Raw genomic sequence first — 20,262 nt, forward strand, 5'->3', positions numbered from 1 at the left:
AAGACACAGAAGGAAGACCAGCACCCCCACCTGAGGAACACAGCCAAGAAGGGCCAATACCCCCTGGGACGTGGAAGGTGGCACCTGTAGCCAAAGACTGGTGTTTCTGGAGGCAGCTGCTCCCTACCGTGCTGTGGGGCCAGGGAGTCAGACCCAGGGGCCATGTGGGTTAGGGTGGCCTCTCCCACCTAATGCCAGGGTCCCCAGGGCCTGAGCCATCCTGATGTGAGCAGAAGGCACACATGGTGGACGTGAACACCCCAGACATGCACACCACGGGGCAGAGATGGAGCCTCCTGCAAGAGCCCAAGACTGGATGCTTGTCTTGGGGTGAGGAGACAGGCACAAAGGCAGCTGCCTGTACTGTGTCCAGGGGTGGCCAGTGGGGCGCAGGATGTCACCTGCCCCCCTCTCCCTGCCATCAACCTCAGGAGGGCCAAGGAGGTTAGCTGCCCCTAGAGTGTAAGACCCACCCCGAATAGGATTATGCAGGGATCATTAAATAAGACATACACCTGGTCTGCAGTGAAAACATTTATTTTTTACAAGTAATCTTTATTATAGGTCAACATTCAGACATAGAGACCATCACCATAGGAAACCTCTGTGACCCCCCAGCCCAGCCCCAGGTGTGTGCACGGGCTCAGGGCAGAGGTCGGACCCCAGCAGCAGGACAAACCAGCACATGGACAACCGTGGTCCACGCACTTCCATTTAGCTTCTAACCACAATGTATACAGGTTTCAGTGTAAACTGCTTCCCTTGCCCACTCGAAACACCATCCCATCTCCAAGGAGACAAAATCGACCAGAAGTTGCTGCGCACAGGACCCAGGCTCAGCCTCTTCCCCCAGGTGAAGTAGGAGAGTCAATGTCCAAGCTGGAGCCCATCTATCTCCTACCTCACAGGGACCCTCTGGGTGGACCTGGGGTTAGGACAGAGACCCCTTGGAATGCGGCTTTGTCACTGGTTGTATCTGATGCCTAGAAAATGGGTTTTAATGTTTCAAAGGAGGGAGGGGTTTCTAGCCACGTCTGAGTGTCATGAGACACTCACCTCAGGGGTCAGGTGAGTCCCTAGGGATGGGGAGGCAGCCCTGCCCCCCACCCTGAGAGGCCGACACATGGCCTGCCACCCACACCTATCCCAGGACACAGCAGGGCCGGGGTTTCCTTCTGTGCACGGCAGGCCAGCTTGCCCAGACCCCTGCTCCTGCCCACTGATCAAGAAACCAGAGGCAGTTTTGGAGCCAATGTTTATTGTATTGTACTGTCACTTCGCCCTGGACGGCAGCGGTCACGCTGCTGGGTGATATATACATATACACATATGTACACACACTGCCCACACCTACAGCAGAGACGACGCCAACCGTGCTTGAAAGGACAGTAAAAATGTAGCTTTTGCCAATTCCACAGGAGAAGGAGTCACAACCAAAAGAGCAGGAGTCCTGTGTCACATGGGTTCACAGCTCAGAATACTGGGAAAGGAATGAGATCAGTCACTTTTCACGCCCCATCACCACACCCCACAAGCGAGCTGTGTCCCTGGCGGGGCTTGCTGAGAGCCAGGGAAGGGCAGACAGGGCCCCCAGGCTCTGGGCACCCACCTACTCACTGGAGGTCTCACACCAGGTGCCAGGGAGGCTGCCCATTTCCCCTGGAACAAGTCCTCCACCCCACCCGGAGCAGGAGTGCCATGTCCATGTTCCCTAATGGGTTCCTCGTGGTGCTGGCTGCTCGACTGACCAGAGAAGCAGGAAGGCTCACGCACGAGCGGTAACGTCTGAAGCAGTTTGAAAACAGAATTAACGCCCAAGGAAGACAAGAGACCACGTCACCAAGCGGAAACAGGAATCGATAGGCCACCAGCCTCTGACCGACCCTCAGCCACTCCCATACCCCTGCAGGACCTCAGGGCACCCCAGCACTAGCCACAGCACTTCTCCTTTCCCACCACAGCAGGCAGAGGGTCGCCCCCTCTGAACACACCAACAGGGGATGCTCCAGACACAACACCCTGCTCACCAGGGAAACACAGCCAGAGGCCTAGGTCTCCAGTCAGGGGGAGCACCGGAAGGTGCCGGGAAGACTTTTTCTACTTCCAGATCAACAAAGTGGACACGCAGGAGGGTCTGAGTCAGGGTCAGGTGAGGGGGCGTGGTCTAGGCCCAGCAGGTGCTGACTTCTTGGGGACCTGGGCCTCATGCAACTGTTATCATCACCAGGAGGATTGCTGTCATTTTCATCATGATTTATTATGTTTTTGCAATTCTATGGGAGACTGGGTTCAACAAACTTGCAGACCTGCCCCTTTTCCATGGCACCCTGGTCTCCAGGGGATCATCACGTTTCTAGCAGATGAGCAGTAAGATTCCGGAACTGAGACACATCTGGCAAGGGACTCACCCTGACATGTGGGGGGTGGGTCTTGGGAGTTTTCCACCCACAAAACAACAGCCACTGTAGAAGGGGCGGCTGCCTGCCTGCTGGAGTCCAAGCTTTGAACTTGTTTTTTGGCCATTCTGGGGAAAAACAACTCATTTCCTAAGCTATTTCCAGAAACAGGATGGCTGAGTAGGGCCTGCTCTCAGGCTGAATTCTTGCTGTCTGTCTGGGGCTGGCACCAAAGACCAGCCTCCTTCTTGGTCCAGGACAGGTCAAATAACCGATTCCTTGTTCTTTTAAGAGGTCTGATTTTAGCAGGTTATTTCTAACTTAATACCAGTGCATTTATCTCACCTCTCACTGAATGTCTTCATGATCATTTTCACAGGCAAAACCCCAAATAAAACAGTACCATTAAGTGCCTCTGGACCTGGTGATTGCAGAGCACAGCACAGCGAGTGAGCTGAGACCATGGATGGGCAGGTGGGGTGGGGGACAGTGGCTCTGGGAGGGTGTCCTGGTGCGTCTGACCTCCTCACATGCAGCCCCTGCCCACAGCCTCCCCCACTGGACACTGAGGAGTCGTCCAGTGGTCACTAGGTTCATTCTGTAGAAACCAGGCAGGCCTGCTTGGGCCACACAGATCTCGAGGTGCAGGTCTGGCACAGGCCCAGCACAAGCATGTCTCCAAGTCCTCACAGTGGTGGACTACCCCCAGGGCTGGACGCAGACAAGATAGACTGGCTTCCGACAGTCCATAGGTGGTGGTGCTGAGACAGAGGTAAGAGAGCTTCTGTGGTCTGGCTGCAGGTGAATGAGCTAAGGGCACCGAGGCCTCCTGGGGACTGACCCTCTGCCCGGAGCGTGCCTTTGGTCCAGCTGGTCCTTCCTCCATGAGCTCGACGTCTCGTAACTGCCCAAACCATCCAAAATGGCCAAAGGGAGCAGGTGGAGGAAAGTGGGTTGGAGGTGGGGGGGGGGGGAGGTGGGAAGCAGAAGGAGGGCTATGTAGCCCACTCGCCACCGGCAGCCTGGACTCAGCCCTCTGACTACCACTAATTGGGCCGCTGATACCATCTGTGGTTCTTGGAGGTCCAAGAAAGTATTACGAAGAGGCCAGGTGGGCCTGAAGGAATGTGGAGGGCAGTGCAGGGAAGGGGAGCGTGGAGGCTGCAGGGACGTCCCATCCGGGGGGGGAGCACACTCGAAGCACAGGGGTCTCAGGTCAGATACGGGAACACCTGCCATGAGGCGAAGCAGACGAGGTGAGCATGAGTACCACAGGGCAACACCCCGGGACTGGGAGTCAGGCCCAGCTCCTTCCTGTCAAGTGAGTCCAGAGGCCCTGCCTGTGGCCACAAGGTAGGCAGACAGGGCAGGGAGCAGACCCCACGGCTTCCATCAGGCGGCAACTGCCTCAGGCCCCCATGAAAACAGGAAACGGAGTGCCCATCCTGCCTGAGACCACCTGGCCGTGAGGGACCACTAGGGCCATCCACCCGCCACGTCAACCTGCCTGAGAGTCCTGAGGCAGCCCGTCTGGTGAATGCGGTCTGGCTGCAACACGCCCACAACACAGACAGACATGGACATAACCCATACATGCTATTAAAAAAGGAAACAACAGAAGATGAAGAAGACCGTAGCTAAACTGCTTTAAATACTGCATGCTACGCACTTCGTGTGTCGGGGGTGGATGGGCGGGCACAGAGGCGGGTCGGCGCGGCCCTCCTGGGGCCAGGGCGGCTCCCACGCCATCTCTGTGACTACAGTTCATGATTCTAAGGTTGAGTGGCCGGGTGCTGACTGATCCTGGACTTAGTTGAACCCGTCAGTGTGGTAGCTGGGGTGGGAGTCAGCCGTGAGCTGGGTGGTCTCCGTGGCAGACGCCGGCTGGATGACGATCGGCGTGTCTGCGGCCTCTGCAAGCAAGCAACGCACACAGTGTGAGGTCAGGCCGGTGAGCTTCCTGGCCCCCGACACTGTGTAACACGCTCGGCCGCCTGGTGGCTCAACTCGGGTCAGAGGTCGTAGGACAAGCACTCGGAAGGGTGAGGCTGCCTGTACCTCTGCCCTACACGACCTTCCTCAGTGGCCTCGGCCCTCGGCCCTCCCCGCCTACTTGGCCACCACAGTCCGCGGCGGGGACAGCCCTCCGAGCCTGCTTTACCTCCAGCGTCCACGTTCACACCTCAACCGTCCCGCTGCCACCACAAACACTCCCGCACAGTGTCAGTGCCCTCCTGTTTGACGAGACAGGGCGACACGTTCAGGGCCCACTCCGGCCCCACCCCTCGCGCGCCACCCGGGCGGTGGGCGCACTCACCCCTCTCGTCAGACTGCAGCTGTGCCTCCAGGTCCTCGGGGGACACGTAGAACTCGGTCTCCTCACCCTCCGGCGCCTTGGGTTTGCACTTGCCACAGCAGCAGTTGAAGCAGCAGCAGAGGCAGCAGCAGCAGTAGCAGCAGGTGAGGAGCCCGCAGAAGATGAACAGGGCCTGGGAGGAGGGGTACAGGGCTGTGTGAGGAAGCCGGGGCCTGGCCCTCACCCCCGCCCACCCCAGCTATAGAGGGGTCCTCAACCAGCGGTGGATTCCTTCCCAGATCAAGACGAATAAAGAACATTAAGACAGGAAGATAGGAAAGGCAGAAAGAAAGACCAGCTGCATAAGGAAGAGTAAATTCTGAAGGGGGCGGAGGGGGGGAAGGGGGACTGGCAGCCGCCGAACTGGCTTCCAACAGTGCAGTGCCCGGCAGTGAGCCACGCTCTCTGGCCTTACACGGCAGATGCTTTGAATAAAATCAGGAAACCAAGTAATGTTAATGTATAAAACAATACTATCCTAAGTTTCTCAAGCTAAACATTTCAAACACATCTTCTCAATCACAAAAAATAATCTCTCCACATTGTGACGACAAAAGTTTGTTTCCTGTTTCTATCACAGCAACTCATAAAAGAAAATGCTGTGGATGCCACCCCTCAGCACAGGCTCCGCTCTGTGCATCCAGGTCAGCTGCAGTAGACCACCAGGCCAGCGAAAGCTGCTGGGACTGGACCTTTGCCTGTATCCACAGGATGAGAAGCCTGCCACGTGCCCAGACCCACCCGCCAGGATGCGAATGTGGGAGCCGCAGCCTCACCTTGGCCCACCAGCTGGAGAGCACAAAGTAGGTGTTCACGTTCTCCTCCCCGAACTGCTCGGCCACGTAGAGCCCCAGTGAGCCGTACTTGTCGTAGATGTTTCTTTTCGTGGCGTCTGTCAAGATGGCGTGGGCGTTGTTGATCTCCTTAAACTTGTCTGCAGCCTCCGGGTTATCAGGGTTCTTGTCAGGGTGGTATTTCAAGGCCAGCTTCCTGCAAACCAAAACCATCTGCTGGTCGTGCATTTTGTATTCACCTACTGGACGGAGGGCTAGCAGAGACACATTTACCCGTAACCAGCTCCCTTTCTAACTTTCCACAGAACTCAAGAATGCCAGGGTCAACAGAAATTTCTGCAATTGTCCAGAGCCATCCACAGAGGAGCAGGTGCCCTGTGGGAGCCGACCTGCAAGAAGCTGGCCTTGGCGGGCCTGCTCTGATCTCCCCCAGGAGCTGCCAATCCCACTGCTGCCCTCTAGTGTCCTGGACGCTCATCGACCATTTGTCAAATGGAGGCAAGGGCAGGGACCCGGCAGCATAGGCATTTTAAATGTGTCTGATAAGGAGATAAGGGAGATCATAAAGGACTGTGTCAGGTGGTTGCATCAATGACAGTGTCTTAGAGACACTGCACGAGGTGGAGGTAGGGCAAGTTCAGAGGGAAGGCCGCCCCAGGGTGTGGAGACTAACCCACAGTCACAGTTCAGCACACTCAGACCTGCTCCCCAGGCCTCTGCTCCAGGGCAAGAGTTCAAATGACCCGCAAGGAGCTGTTCACTTTTGTTTTTTTTTAATTTACTTATGTAAAGGGCTGTTTTCTGTTGCCCAGAAAGCACTGAGGTAACAATCATGAGATGCAACAGAATTGCCACTGTGACCCTGCAAGTAGGCCAGGGAAATGGAGATATAAGACAGCCATGAAGGAGCTGCCGGGTGGAGGCCTCTTACCGGTAGGACTTCTTAATGTCATCCGAGGTTGCGTTCTTGTCCAGCCCCAGCACATGGTACAGGGACTCCCCAGAGGTAGAGAGTGAGCGCTGTCTCTGGTCTGCCATGGCACGCTAGTCTACAAGGAGAACACAGAGAAAATGTCAAAAAGTACAGATTAAAATTCCCAGCGCAGAGCAGACAGACTTGATTCTATTTTAGGCAAAAAATTACAGCACTTTGTGGGGGTCACAACATACACAAATATAACACGTTCATCTACAGCATAAAGGAGTGACGAGTGGTCCCACATTAAGGTAAGGGGCAGTTTCTGACTGCTACAATATTGTCACCCTAAGGTAGGCTGTAAAAATTTAAGTGTGTTTACTATAACCCCTTGAGCAACCTCTAAGTAAAGACATAAGGGGGCCTAGCTAGAAAGCTGCAAGAAAAATGAAAAGGAAACTCTATATATGAAAAGCTCCAGTAAAACGAAGATACTGTCAAACGGATAAAAATGCAAGAGACACACTTTAAAAACAGGGTCTCAAAATACATAAAGCAAGTTTTGACAAATAAGGGGAAAAGCAGACAACTTCACAGTCACAAAAATCTTAACACCCCTCTCTCAGAAACTGACAGAACAGAAACACACACACAAAGTTAGGAAAAATGCCAACAATCTGAAGAACACTATCAACCAACATTACCCAATTACCTGTATGACACCCAAATCCACAGAACTTACACTTTCACATGATGGGCCTTAAAACAAGCTTCCAAAAATCTAAATGGACAGAGGGCTTCCCTGGTGGCTCAGCAGTAAAGAATCTGCCTGCTAATGCAGGGGACATGGTTCAATCCCTGGTCTGGGAGGATTTCACATGCTGTGGAGCAACTAAGCCCGTGCACCACAGGGCTGAGCTGCAGCTTAGAGCTTATGCTCTGCTACAAGAGAAGCCACTGCAATAAGAAGCCTGTGCACTGCAACTAGAGAGTAGCCTGTGTGCAGCAACAAAGACCCAGCACAGCCAAAATTAAAAAATAAATAAATAAATAAATGGACTGAAATCATACACAATATGTCCCCAACATGAACAGATTAGAGACCCAGAAGGAAAGTATCTAGGAAAACCTCAGTGTTTACTATTAAAACAATACACTTCGAAATAACATGCAGTTCAAAAAAGAGGACAGACATAATTTTTAAATTCATTACTAAGTAATAATCTGTGTGTGATTATAAGCTACTACTTAAAAATAAGTTGGTATATATATATCATAGTTGCCTAAACTCAGAAGCAACCAGGATGTCCTTCAGCAGGTGTTGGATAAAAAACTGTGGTACATCCAGACAGTGGAGTATTACTTAGCACTGACTGAAACGAGCTACCAAACCATGAAAAGACACGGAGGAGCCTAAATGCATTTAACTCAGTAAAAGAAGCCGATCAGAAAGAACTACACACACACTGTAGGATTCTACCACTCTAACACTCTGGAGAAGACAAACCTATGGAGACAGTAGAAAGACTGGTGTTTGCCAGGGGCTGGGGGCAGGGAGGATGAACAGGCAGGGCACAGAGGGTTTTTACAGCAGTGAAACTATTCTGATACCACAATGCTACCTACACATCATCATACATTTGTCAGAATCGGAAGAATAGGCATCACCAAGAGTGAGCCCTGATGTAAACTGTGGACTTGAGTTAATCTATATCAATGTTAGGTCACCACTCTAAACAATGTACCATTCAATGCCAAAAAACAGACTGGGGGCAAGGGCAAGAAGTACAAGGCAACTCTCTGAACAGTCTACTCAATTTTTGTGTAAACCTAAAACTGCCCCAAACAGTTCTACTATCCTCAGAGACTGAAATTACAGCAAGCTATGACCACAAGGAGCACAGAAAGAGAACGCAGGCTCCAGAAATCACCATCTGAGCAGGGAAGCTGTCAACAAAGCAGACGGCACCACTGCCTGTAACGGCTAGAGGCCAGAGCACAGAGGAGGCACGATTCAAGGAGCATCGGAAGAGAACCAGCATATAGAAAACAGAAAACAAGAAACTCCATCTAGTGGGAATTTGAAAGGCAAAGAATACAGCCAACTGAGAAAGAAATAGTCAACCGAAAACAAAATTAGTGCTGACAGAAAACACACATGTGCAAACTGCAGCCCCGCCGAGCCGAGCAGCAAGGTCAAACGTCCACGTCCTGGGCACTGAGAATTTCCCCAAACAAAACATGCTTCCAGTTCTAAGGAGAAAGGAGTTTCGGCCTAGGAGTCCATCATCAACAAGGTGTAAGTCAGAAGAATGTTTAAATGCAGGAGTTTGGGAAAAGCACAGCTTGCGTATCCTGTACGAACCAACGATCTGGACAGTATTTCAGCAAAATGAGGAAGGAAATCAAGAAACAGGAAAAGGAAAACACGTGGTAAGAAGAGTGGTGGCAGCCGGGCTTGAGGAGGGTCACTTCTGATCACAGCCAGGACACAAGCATGTGAACTCCCTCCAGACTGGGTTCCTCAGGGGCCGGGCTCCCCCAGGCACGACGACAACTGTCACCGGCACAGGCAGAAGCACAGAGAGATGCAGTCAGGACCCAAGCCCAACCAAAGGGCACAAAGAACGTTGTGACGCTGGTGTGTCACTGTCAACGCTCGCTGCCATCCCAGAGCTGGTGGGCTCTGGAACCAGGGTAAGCCCAGTTCCAACAGCTTCCAGCTGTCGGTGTGGCCAGGTCACTGCAGCACTCGGCATTTACCTCCTCATCTGGATAGAAACAAGGACATACCTCCCCACTACCAGGGCAGGGCCTGTAGGGAGCTCAGGACCCTCAATGATGTTGATGACAGCATATTCTCGTCAAGTCTCCATTACTAAGAATTTACTCTACAGCAGAAGTAACATGACTGTGTCAAGTTTATTTACTACTTGCTAAGTAGTTTTTTTGGTCCTGAGGAACTGTTCTAGAAAATACAACTTTGACAAATTACTTTTTATTCTCAGTTACTCAGTTCCTATTGAATAACCCTTTTACAGCCCACCCACAGAAAAATATCAATAACTAACACCTTCGTATCTGTTCCATAGAAGTTAACTACATCATCAACTGTGTTGTTGTTCAGTCATTAAATCGTGTCCAACTCTGTGACCCCAAGGATTGCAGCACACTAGGCTTCCCTGTCCTTCACCATCACCCGGAGTTTGCTAAAACTCATGTTCATTGTATTGGTGATGCCATCCGACCATCGCATCCTCAGTTGCCCCTTCTCCTTCTGCCCTTGATCTTTCCCAGCATCAGGGTCTTTTCCAATGAGTTGGCTGTTCACATCAGGTGGCCAAAGTATTGAGGCTTCAGTTTCAGGATCAGTCTTCCCAATGAATATTCAGGATTGATTTCCTTTAGGATTGACTGGTTTGATCTCCTTGCTGCCCAAGGGACTCTCAAAAGTCTTCTCCAGCACCGCAATTGGAAAGTGTCGATTCTTCAGTGCTCAGCCTTCTTTATGGTCCAACTCTCAAATCCACACATGACTACTAGAAAAACCATAGCTTTGACTAGACAAACCTTTGCCGGCAAAGTGATGTCTCTGCTTTTGAATACATCATCTAGGTTTGTCATAGCTTTTCTTCCAAGAAGCAAGCATCTTTTAATTTCATGGTTGCAGTCACCAGTCACAGTGATTTTGGAGCCCAAGAAAATAAAGTCTGTCACTATTTTCATTTTTTTCCCATTTATTTGCCATGAAGTGATGGGACCGGATGCCATGGTAGTTTTCTTTGAGTGTTGAGTTTTAAGAGGTGCCAGCTACTTAATATGACTGACGAGAACTCCCTGTGAAACTTTAGCATCTAAGTCAAGACTCCCCAGCACCACTTATGCCTGAGACCTCCATGCTCTTGCACCAAGTGGCAGCATTTCCTGGTCTACAGCAAAACCACCCCGAGGAAATACAACACACATGTGGATTAGTTAGGGTAAGCCAGAGTCTCTGTGGTTCATTACCTGCCTCTTCACACGTACAGACAGACCACTGACTTTTAAAACCTTAGAATCAGATTTCTTAACTTCAATGAACTACCAGCAACTGTAGACAAATTTTAAAGGCCAATATTTGTTTAATAATAAATACACCTCTTGAAACCCAGCCAAATAAGTAAATAAAAATATTATTAAAAAAAAAACCACATCTCTTCAAACCCAGGGATTAAAAACCAGGTTCCACGTTCTGAGTCCCTGGTACCCACAGCTTCTCTTCCCCAACCGGGAGCTGGAGCCCCTATGACGCTCGGCACCAGAGTGTGGTGGGGCAGGGCAGGACCTTCGGAGTAGACACTGGCACCACCAGGCAGGTTCTTCCCACAGAAGAGCAGGCTCATGCTCACACACATCAAGACTATTGGGAACCAAGAGCTTCCAAAAAAACGAGTTGGTGATAAAATCCACCCAGTCAAGATGGGAAGCCAGGGTGACAGGTCTGCAGGCAAGTGACAAATGCATGGAAATGCAAGAACCCAACTGAGGAGCAGCAATAGACCTACTGTGAACCTCCTGGACTGCATGGTGGGTAAGGATACAGTGCGGCAGCCCCACGGTTGCCCCTGGGTGAAGGTGAGGGAACAGCAATTTCATTGATATCACCTCCATCTCTTGTTTGCCAAATTCAAGGAAAACTGGAACAAACACTTCTACTTAAAAGATGATGTGAATATCTTCAGAATGTGTCTGGTGATCTGGTTGTTTCTGAGCAGCACCAGGGAGCAGAGGTTAAAATATTTCTTCTTGGACTTTCCCAGGGGGTACAGCGTATGGGAATCCACCTGCCAATGCAGGGGACACAGGTTCAATCCCTGATCTGGGAAGATTCCACATACTGTAGAGCAACTAAACCGGTGAGCCAAAACTACTGAGCCCTCGCTCTAGAGACCAAGAGCCACAACTACTGAACCCCATGTGTCTAGAGCCTGTGCTCTGATACAAAGAGTAGCCCTTGCACACCACAACTAGCCCATGCACAGCCATGAAGACCCAGCACAGCCAAAAACAAAAAGTAAATAAATAATTTAAAAAATAAAAGACTTCGTTGTCTACCACTATTCCCATACTTTTGTTTTTTGAAATCATGTTCTTCTCTATGCTTTTCTGCACTGCATGAACTTGAGGCGCCTGTCATGACTCACATCCAGGACATACAACTTCCGCGTGCTGGGCTGTCGTGCACACTGACCACTCAGCCTTCTTCGTCCTCAGGGCCTTCAGCCCTAGGAGTGTGGACCTATCTCCATGTGCTAACAATAAGCAAGCCTCCAACAGTTCCTACAGTGCCCTTTCTCATCAGCGCTCAAGAGCAAGCTGTCCATCTGGGGATGTGTTTTTGGCTGTGAGCCAATCAAAGGGCCATAAAATGAAGGATCCTGACAACTGCAAATCCTCCTAAGAACCCAAGAACGTCCTTGCATGGACTCCCTCCAACCCAATTTTGAATCATTAGAGTTGGCATCACAAAAAATAAGAGTAACCTTATATTTTGGAGAAGGCGATGGCACCTCACTCCAGTACTCTTGCCTGGAAAATCCCATGGACGGAGAAGCCTGGTAGGCTGCAGTCCATGGAGTCGCGAAGAATCAGATACGACTGAGTGACTTCACTTTCACTTTTCACTTTCATGCATTGGAGAAGGAATGGCAACCCACTCCAGTGTTCTTGCCTGGAGAATCCTGGTGGGCTGCCGTCTATGGGGTCGCACAGAGTTGGACACGACTGAAGCGACTTAGCAGCAGCAGCAACCTTATATTTGAATAAAATCACTGACAGCACAGCCATCAGTCTGGACAGCTCAAGCCTAATTTAATTGTCTCAGCCAAGTAGTCAAACACCAGAAAAGAGCAAGCTGGGTACAGTAAAAGTCAGAACAGACTTGAACGTCAAGGCTTGCTCAGTGCTATTTGTCAAAAGATTATCATCACTCTAGAGTTGGCATGAGAACTTTTTGGTAAAGGGCAAGACAGTAAATACTTGTCTTATGGGCCCGAAATCTACAGTCTCCATCACCACGTTGCAAGTTTCTGCCTCTGAGGCATGAAAACACACTGTATCTAAGAGAACGGGCACAAGTGCGCACCCAAATATCAGATCTAAGGACAGCAGCAGGCATACCCCTTGCCCCAGGGGTCAAGTCATGGCTCTCTTGTGAGTCATTTTAGGGAAGTTGGGTTTTGTGAATGGGCTTACATTTGTGTGCTGTGAGCAAGTGTAGGCGTAGTCACTGTGACTCTTTTTTAGCCCTCAAAGTTAACTTGGCATAAATGCAAAACGAAGACGTGGGCAAGAAACATCATGAATATGCATTTCCAATTGAGACGGTAAAATTCAAAGAAATTCGTCACAACACGAAGCAATCAGGCCAGACAGCAGCAAGAGCATTGCATCCCCACCTCTACTCCCAGAAAAAAATTGCTGGAAAAGCTGTGGACGAGGTGACGGCATTTTTACAGAAACCATCCAGAGTGCTCACTGTCATCCTGTCTGCTTACTTCCAATCATGGTTTACGCACTGTCAGCTCTGGCAACTTGCCTGGAAAGCCACTAGCCGGCAAGCGGGAAAATTTAAACCAACAAGACAAATCCAACGCCACTGTCACCATGCAGTCCCAGGACCCCCAGGGCACACAGCACCCCAGCTGGGAGCATGTGACTGCTCTTAGGTCTCCCAAGCTCCAGACACCACCTGCTCAGCATGTTCAGGGCACTAGGCATTTGGACGGGCAGAGGACGAGCATGTCAAAACAACAGGCCATAGCTCAGTACCATATACCTGCCCTCAATCACCAGCCGCAGCATCTACCCAAGGACAGGGGAGTGAGACCCCTCCTTTGCAAGCTTCTCCCCTGAGACAAAGTACAAAGTGGCCCCGAGGAAGAAGCCCCTTCCATCACCTTGGTGGGTATGGACTCTGGCACAGCAACAGTGCAGCCCTATGCCCAACCGACAAAGACCAATTCCAATGCGCTCTGCTTGGGTGCCAATGACGGGGACTCTGCTCACAGGACACACACCTGTCTTGAAGGGCAAAGGGTTATTCACCCTTCTCCAGGATCATGGGGTTCAAAAGCATTCACATGCACACTGGGGGCTGGGCAGGAGACTCCACCCCAAGGCCAGGGAGCGGTGGCCGAGGCAGATGAGCTCAGATGCCCTGGAGCAGTGTGAGGGGAACAGGCAACACAGGCCCACTGTAAGATCCCCTGGCTGCAGAGCACAGACGAATACAGAGAGAACACGCCAAGACCCACCAGCCACATTGCTGAAAACCAGAACTCAAGAGCAAACGGACATGTTACAGAGCAGTGGGCCATGAACTCAACTCTCCTCACCGGAGGTCACAGGAACCAGAAGGCAGCGGCACCCAAAGTGAAGGTGCAGAGATAAAATACCTGTCAGGCCAGAATTCTGTTTCCAGCAAAAACATCACTCAGAAAAAACGCTGAAATGAAAACATTTTCCAACAGAGACTAGGAGAACCTATGACAAAACCCATAACAAAACCTAAAATACAAGACACACCAGCAAGAGCTATCTGGACGGAAAGCAAACAACACCAGAGAGAAACCAGTATCTTTAGAAGGAACAAAGGCCACAGGCTTCCCATTTCAGGAAGCATGTAGGTAATACATGATTTTCTTTTCCTTTTTGTTAAAAAAAAAAACAAAAACACACACACACAGGACTGTTGGGAGCAGAGTCTCAGTCTTGGCTTGTGGGGTTTATGTGGCCCTTTGCACAGAGGAGCAGTGGGGTGGGGCAGAGCAGACGTCTTGTGTGAAGCGTACAACATTAGCTCTAAGAAAAGTAAACCGCATACATGCCCATCAACGGGGGAACTGATCATTTCTGGCCTAATCTATACAGAACTGCTGCTGCTACTGCTGCTAAGTCGCTTCAGTCGTGTCCGACTCTGTGCGACCCCATAGACGGCAGCCCACCAGGCTCCGCCGTCCCTGGGATTCTCCAGGCAAGAATACTGGAGTGGGTTGCCATTTCCTTCTCCAGTGCATGAAAGGGAAAAGTGAAAGTGAAGTCGCTCAGTCGTGTCCGACTCTTAGTGACCCCATGGACTGTAGCCTACCAGGCTCCTCCGTCCGTGGGATTTTCCAGGCGAGAGTACTGGAGTGGGGTGCCATTGCCTTCTCCCTATACAGAACACTACTCATCAATAAAAAAGGAGGACATACTGACACAAGCAATAAAATCTCAAACACAATGTGTTACACAAACAAGCTAAATACAAAATGACTCCATTTATACAAAAATTAAGAACAGGAAAAAATCTGTTGTGATCTCACAAGTGTACACACCCAGACTCACTGAGATCCGGCTGAAATGTGTGCCTCTTGCTGTGGTCAACTTTTACCTGAAGTAAGAAGAGCACCTGCTGTAAGTAAGGTGACTCAACATAAATTAGACAGTACCAGAAAACCAAATGGAACATGAAAGTCTCCAATCTGCCAGAGCAGGTGCTTGTTTTCACAACTTTCATGGAGACAGAAAAACATCCATGTGCCTGTCATTCCATTCTGTGGCAACTCTCAGCAGAGACTGTGTCACCAGAAAGCTGAAAATACTGTCTGGCCCTTTAAGAAAAAAACAGCTGCTATGAACATGATTTGAACAGATGTTTTAATGGAATAAATGCTGTCCAAGCATAAAAACTATTAAATGTAAACCTCTCACCATTTTCACACACGTTTGAAAAGTTAGCATTCTAGTTAGTCCAAGCTCGTCACCCCAAGTGGCAGGGTCTGGTAAGGAGGCTTTCTGGAGAATACAGCCAGTCCTCCCAGGCTGTCACCAGGATGGTGTGTGAAACGTGGCTCTGCTCCTGTTACATCCCACTCAGGTCCTCCCCACCAGCTCAGTGGCTGCAGTGTCAGAGCCCAGCCCCTGGCCTGTCCCACAAGGCCCTTCTGGACACAGGCCCAGCCTGACACAGGCCTCTTCCTGCCACTGCACCCACTGGGCCTCAGGGCCTGACAACATGCTCTGCTAACCCTAAGCACCCGGGGTCTTCTAACGTCCTGCCCCTCCTGCGTGGAGCCTCTCCTTAGATTCCCAACCCTGCAGTGACACCCAGGTCCTGGAAGCCTGTCCTAGCACCCGCATGATGCACAGCAGAGCCCACTGAGTCCTCTGGAGCTGTCCTGGGTCTTGAGCATACGTCTGTGTTGTTCGTTTGTTCAACAAATGTTTATGAAGCACCTGCTCTCAAAGCTGGGGAGGCAGCAGTGAACAAAACAAATGAACAGACAAAAAGCCCCATCCTCACAGCCACAGCCAAGCTCTAGGAAGACATAAACATCTTCAGGGGAGAGGGGCGTGCACTCCTGATCCCCACGTGTGATCTCAGCAAGTGTTGACTGTTCATGAGGTGTCGTTATTGAATTCAACCTACTACTGGAGGAAAAAGCAATACTTTGGAAAGAATAGATGTGAAAACATCTTAAAAGGAAGGCTGTTTTGGTTCTGTTTTAGATATTTTACGATATACAGAAAGGAAGATATACCACATGGAAGTCATGATGCATTGCGAGAAAAAACACCACCACCATCCCACCCTTCAATTTAAAACCTAGAAAATTACCAGTAACTGTGAAACATCCTGCATTTTCCCCATATACAGTACCCTGAAGCAATGTTCATTAGAATCTCTTGTTTAAAGAAATTTACTTCATTATTTCTCCCTAAAAACTAGTTTTAATTCTTTGAGCTTTAAAAAATGGTGTTGATATGGTATATGCAGCTTTCTGTGACTTGTTTTTGTTAGATGTAGTTATAATTCATGCATTCCTAGTACTGGACAAATCCCATTTGGGGGCAAACCACAACTTATTGATCCATTCCTCTACTGGAGGATGCCTGGACGTTCCCAGGTCTTGATAATACTGGGTCCTCAACCTGCTGAACAATTCCTGCCAGCAGGTCTCCCTAGGGCAGCACCTGCTGGCTCAGGTCACGACAGCAAGACTCCTCAACTGTCAGAACAGCAGCAGGTAACTACAGAAGGAGCCACTCTCTCTATCCATTTGGGAAATGCAACTTAAAACTACAATGAGGTACCATCACACACACCTATCAGGGCTTCCTAGGTGGTGTTAGCAGTGAAGAATCCACCTGTCAATGCAGGAGACATAAGAGATGTGGGCTGGATCCATGGGTCGGGAAGATCCCCTGAAGGAGCGCATGGCAACCCACTCCAGTAACCTTGCCTGGAGAATCCCACCAACAGAGGAATCTGGAAGGCTACAGTCCACAGGGTTGCAAAGAGTCAGACACGACTGAAGTGACTTAGTCACTTCACACAAACACTTACACACACACCTATCAAGAGAGATTAAAAATAACCCAACACCACCAAGTGCTGGTGAGGGTGAGGGAGGCTAGACTTGAACACTGCTGGCAGCACAGGAAATGGGGCAGCCACTCTGGAAGAGAGTTTGCAAGTTTCCTCCATATAAGTAAAATAGGCCTTCATATGACACAGCAATCCCACTCCTAAGCATTTATTTAAGAGAAATGGGAACTGATGTTCACCCAGAAACGTGTACTTGAATATTTATAATAACTAAACCCAGAACAACACATACATCCCTGTGAAAGCAGAACAAACTGGAAGATGAACACCATGAACGTCACTGGGTAGCGGAAAGGAACGTAGCACCTGCCATACAACAAGGAGCGTTCTCGGTGACACTGTACTCTCTGCAATGCCACCAACATGATGTTCTCGAAGACAAAGCTACGTCTACAGAGAGAACAGTGGGCGCCGGGGAGGCTACAGATGAGCGTGGTTCACACCCTGAGTAGGGTGATGGTCACAAAGATCTCTATGGATCAAAACTCCCTCGTGGCTCAGTGATTAAGAGTCTACCTGCCAATGCAGGAGACACGGCTTTGATCCCTGATCTGGGAAGATCCCACATGGCATGGAGCAACTGGGCCTGGGCACCGCAACTAGAGAAGCCTGGCAGCAACAAAGACCCAGCACACCCAAAAATAAATAAACTATCAAAAATAAAATAAGACTCAAGAAAACCGTACATCAAGAAAAGGTCCATTTTACTGTGTGTTTATTTTTTAAAAATTTAAAAAAAATCTGGACTTGTGTTTTTTGTTTGGTTTGCAATTTATTCCTCTAGCTAGTCATTTTTGTTGTAGTTCACAAAAGTATCAGCCTGTAACACATTGGAAATTACAAAAAATATAATCTGGTCCTTCACCAAAAACAGGTAAGGAAGAACTACTGCAGGGTATGTACCTACAAGTGGGACTTTACGGTCTGAGAGAAGAGCCGACCACACCCCACAATGGTGGGCACACCAGGGTTCCCGATTCCCACCCCTCTCTTTTTATTTATCATGAATTCAAGTTCACACATTTATCAATCATGGTAAAAGCTGTAAGACTGACCACCTTATCCATTCCTACATGAACCATTCAGTAATGTTACATATTTGCACATTATCCTGTAACATATCTCTCCCTTTTCATTTTTTTGCCAAGGCATGCGGGATCTTGGTTCCCCGACCAAGGACTGAACCCTCACCCCAAGCAGTGGAGGTGCGCAGTCCTAATCAGAGGACTACCAGGAAATTCCCTCTTAATTTTTATGTAACTGAATATATCAAATCTTTGTAAATATATCAATCTATTTTCCCCCATTTTTGTTCAATAAATCCTTCTCCATCTCCTAATCCACAGTGACTTCTCCTACAATGCACTCTAAAGCTCTGTCGCCTTGCCCACAGGTAACCTCTCCATCTGGAGTTAACCTAGGCGAGCATGAGAGACAGACCAGCTCCACTCGTCCAAGTGATGCCAGCCAGTCCCAGAAGCCCTGAAGAACGGCCCGTCTCTCCCTGGGCCCAGCAGGTGTCTTGGGAGGGGGGGCGGGGAGGCTCTCTATTAGGTTTCATTCCAAGGACACTGTATTCAAAAACCTTCGAAATTACCTGAGGCAGTCTCAAAAATTTCTACAAGAGCTACAAATTCTTTGTTACTTCTACACATACCATTACATAATAATTAAAACAATCATGTTTTAACACAAGCACCTACCATGAAAACAAGGTAGATTTAAAAGCCTTGAGAACGCCTTCCCTGGTGGCTCTAAAAAAACTGTTTAAAAAAGAGCAGGGCCAGGCTTCCCTGGTAGCTCAGTGGTAAAGAATCCACCTATCAATGCAGGAGACGCAGGCTGGATCCCTGATCCAGGAAAAGCCCACCTACCTCAGAGCAACTAAGCCCGTGCACAACTACTGAAGCCCTAGAGCCCGTGCTCCAAAACAAGAAAAGCCACTGCAGCAAAAAGCCCACGCATGAGAGTAGCCTTCACTAGCTGTAACCAGTGAAAGGCCTGCACAGCAACAAAGACCCAGCACAGCCAAAAATTAAAAAAAAAAAAAAGCCTTGAGCAGGTAATCCCCAGAGTAACACCTCCCGGTGTGCAGACAGGCGTGCCCTGTGATCCTCCAGGGGGAGGCAGTGGTGCAAGGCCACAGCGGGCCACTCACGGTCTCTGCTCCTCTGAGATGCAGTTTCTAGGGCTGCCGTGGGCACTGCAGCCTCCCCACCCACCACTGGTCATCCCAGAAGTGTGGCTGGACAGGCAGCCTGGAAAGCCGCTGTGCTGCCAGGGGCAGGAGGACGGAGTGCCCAGAGGCAAGTTCCAGGCCACAAAAATAACACATCTTATCATGGGCAATCTGAACACAGAGCTAATAGTGTAAGAATGGCTGTTAGGAATCTGGGGAGAGAGAAGCACTACTCTGGGAGGAAACCTCATCAGGGTAGGGACCAGGCTCTGTTTAAACAATGTTTCCACAAGTGGGAATAACTTATAGATTTTCAACAGTAAACTTATAGACCAACAACTTTATGGTTACAAAACACAATGTAAATGTCTGCCATGACAGCATAAAGGTAAAAGGACAAGGAAAAGTCACAGGGAGGAGGAGGGAATAGAGGCCAATGCCGTTCAGGTTGCGAGATGACAGTGCAGGACAAAGTCTGTCACACGGGGACAGGAGCACACTACAGTGGGCAGGATGACAAGGACGCTGCAGCTCGAGTCAGGACAGCAGGAGCAAGGGTCTGTCAGGTGACACCAGGGACCACCAGCCAGCACTTCAGGGACAGCTGCTTTGCCCCCACACTCGGGGCCTGACCCTCAGAAGAAAAACTTCACTGAAAACAAAAATACTAAAGATGAGACACAACTGGTGTCCCAAAGACAGCTGACCTCTCTTCTTTGAAGTGATCTTCCTTTTACAATCCATGATGAACCTGGAAAAAAGGACCTGGGGCACCTTCTCAGGCAGGGGAGGGCCAGCTTTCCCCAGAGCACGGACAGATACACGGGAACACCCATGGTCTGCACGTGTAACCCTGAGCTCATCTATTCCAGCAGGAAAACATTAGTACACTGCAGAGCAGGAGGAAATGGCCACCAATGACCACAGGTGCATCCAAAGAAATTATAAGCAGAATCAGCAAACATGGGAGATGTGGAAGGGAGGCTGCCGAGTATCATGGTCATCTGCTACCTTTGCTCCTAACTTAAAATGAATGTCAAATGTACAGAATTTCTACACTGGCTAGGAAAACTGAGGAACTCCTAAAGATGACACCTTTCTTCCTTAAGTCTAAGAATAATAAAAAGCGACAGTGATGCCAAGCCTTAAAATAGAGAGAGACAACTGAGTAAAACAGGTTCCTCTTTAAGAAGGACTCGCCGCCATCATC

The 20,262-nt window shown here is 49.6% G+C and overlaps 1 protein-coding gene across 16 annotated transcripts in view; it reads right to left on the bottom strand.

Annotated features, from left to right (window-relative positions):
• Positions 1-521: 521 nt before the first annotated feature.
• DNAJC5 (DnaJ heat shock protein family (Hsp40) member C5) overlaps positions 522-20,262 on the bottom strand; it is a 28,935-nt gene continuing 9,194 nt past the window's right edge. For 5 of the 16 annotated variants that reach the window (XR_014073245.1, XR_014073247.1, XR_014073250.1 and 2 more), the window contains 5 exons: positions 6,478-6,595; positions 5,529-5,742; positions 4,714-4,885; positions 4,558-4,630; positions 522-4,309 (listed from right to left, as the gene is read on the bottom strand). Coding sequence is in view for 6 of the 16 variants with exons in the window: in XM_081557480.1 (XP_081413606.1) it covers positions 4,206-4,309; positions 4,714-4,885; positions 5,529-5,742; positions 6,478-6,584 (597 nt within the window). In the remaining 10 variants the exon portion in view is untranslated. Of the gene's footprint in view, positions 4,310-4,557; positions 4,631-4,713; positions 4,886-5,528; positions 5,743-6,477; positions 6,596-8,620; positions 8,837-20,262 lie in introns of those variants that run through there. The other 11 variants (XM_081557476.1, XM_081557479.1, XM_081557478.1 and 8 more) reach the window with 7 other exon arrangements.

The sequence above is a fragment of the Giraffa tippelskirchi genome, chromosome 13 (genome assembly GCF_054371585.1).
Source record: "Giraffa tippelskirchi isolate mGirTip1 chromosome 13, T2T-mGirTip1v1.2.pri, whole genome shotgun sequence".
Taxonomy (NCBI): domain Eukaryota; kingdom Metazoa; phylum Chordata; class Mammalia; order Artiodactyla; family Giraffidae; genus Giraffa; species Giraffa tippelskirchi.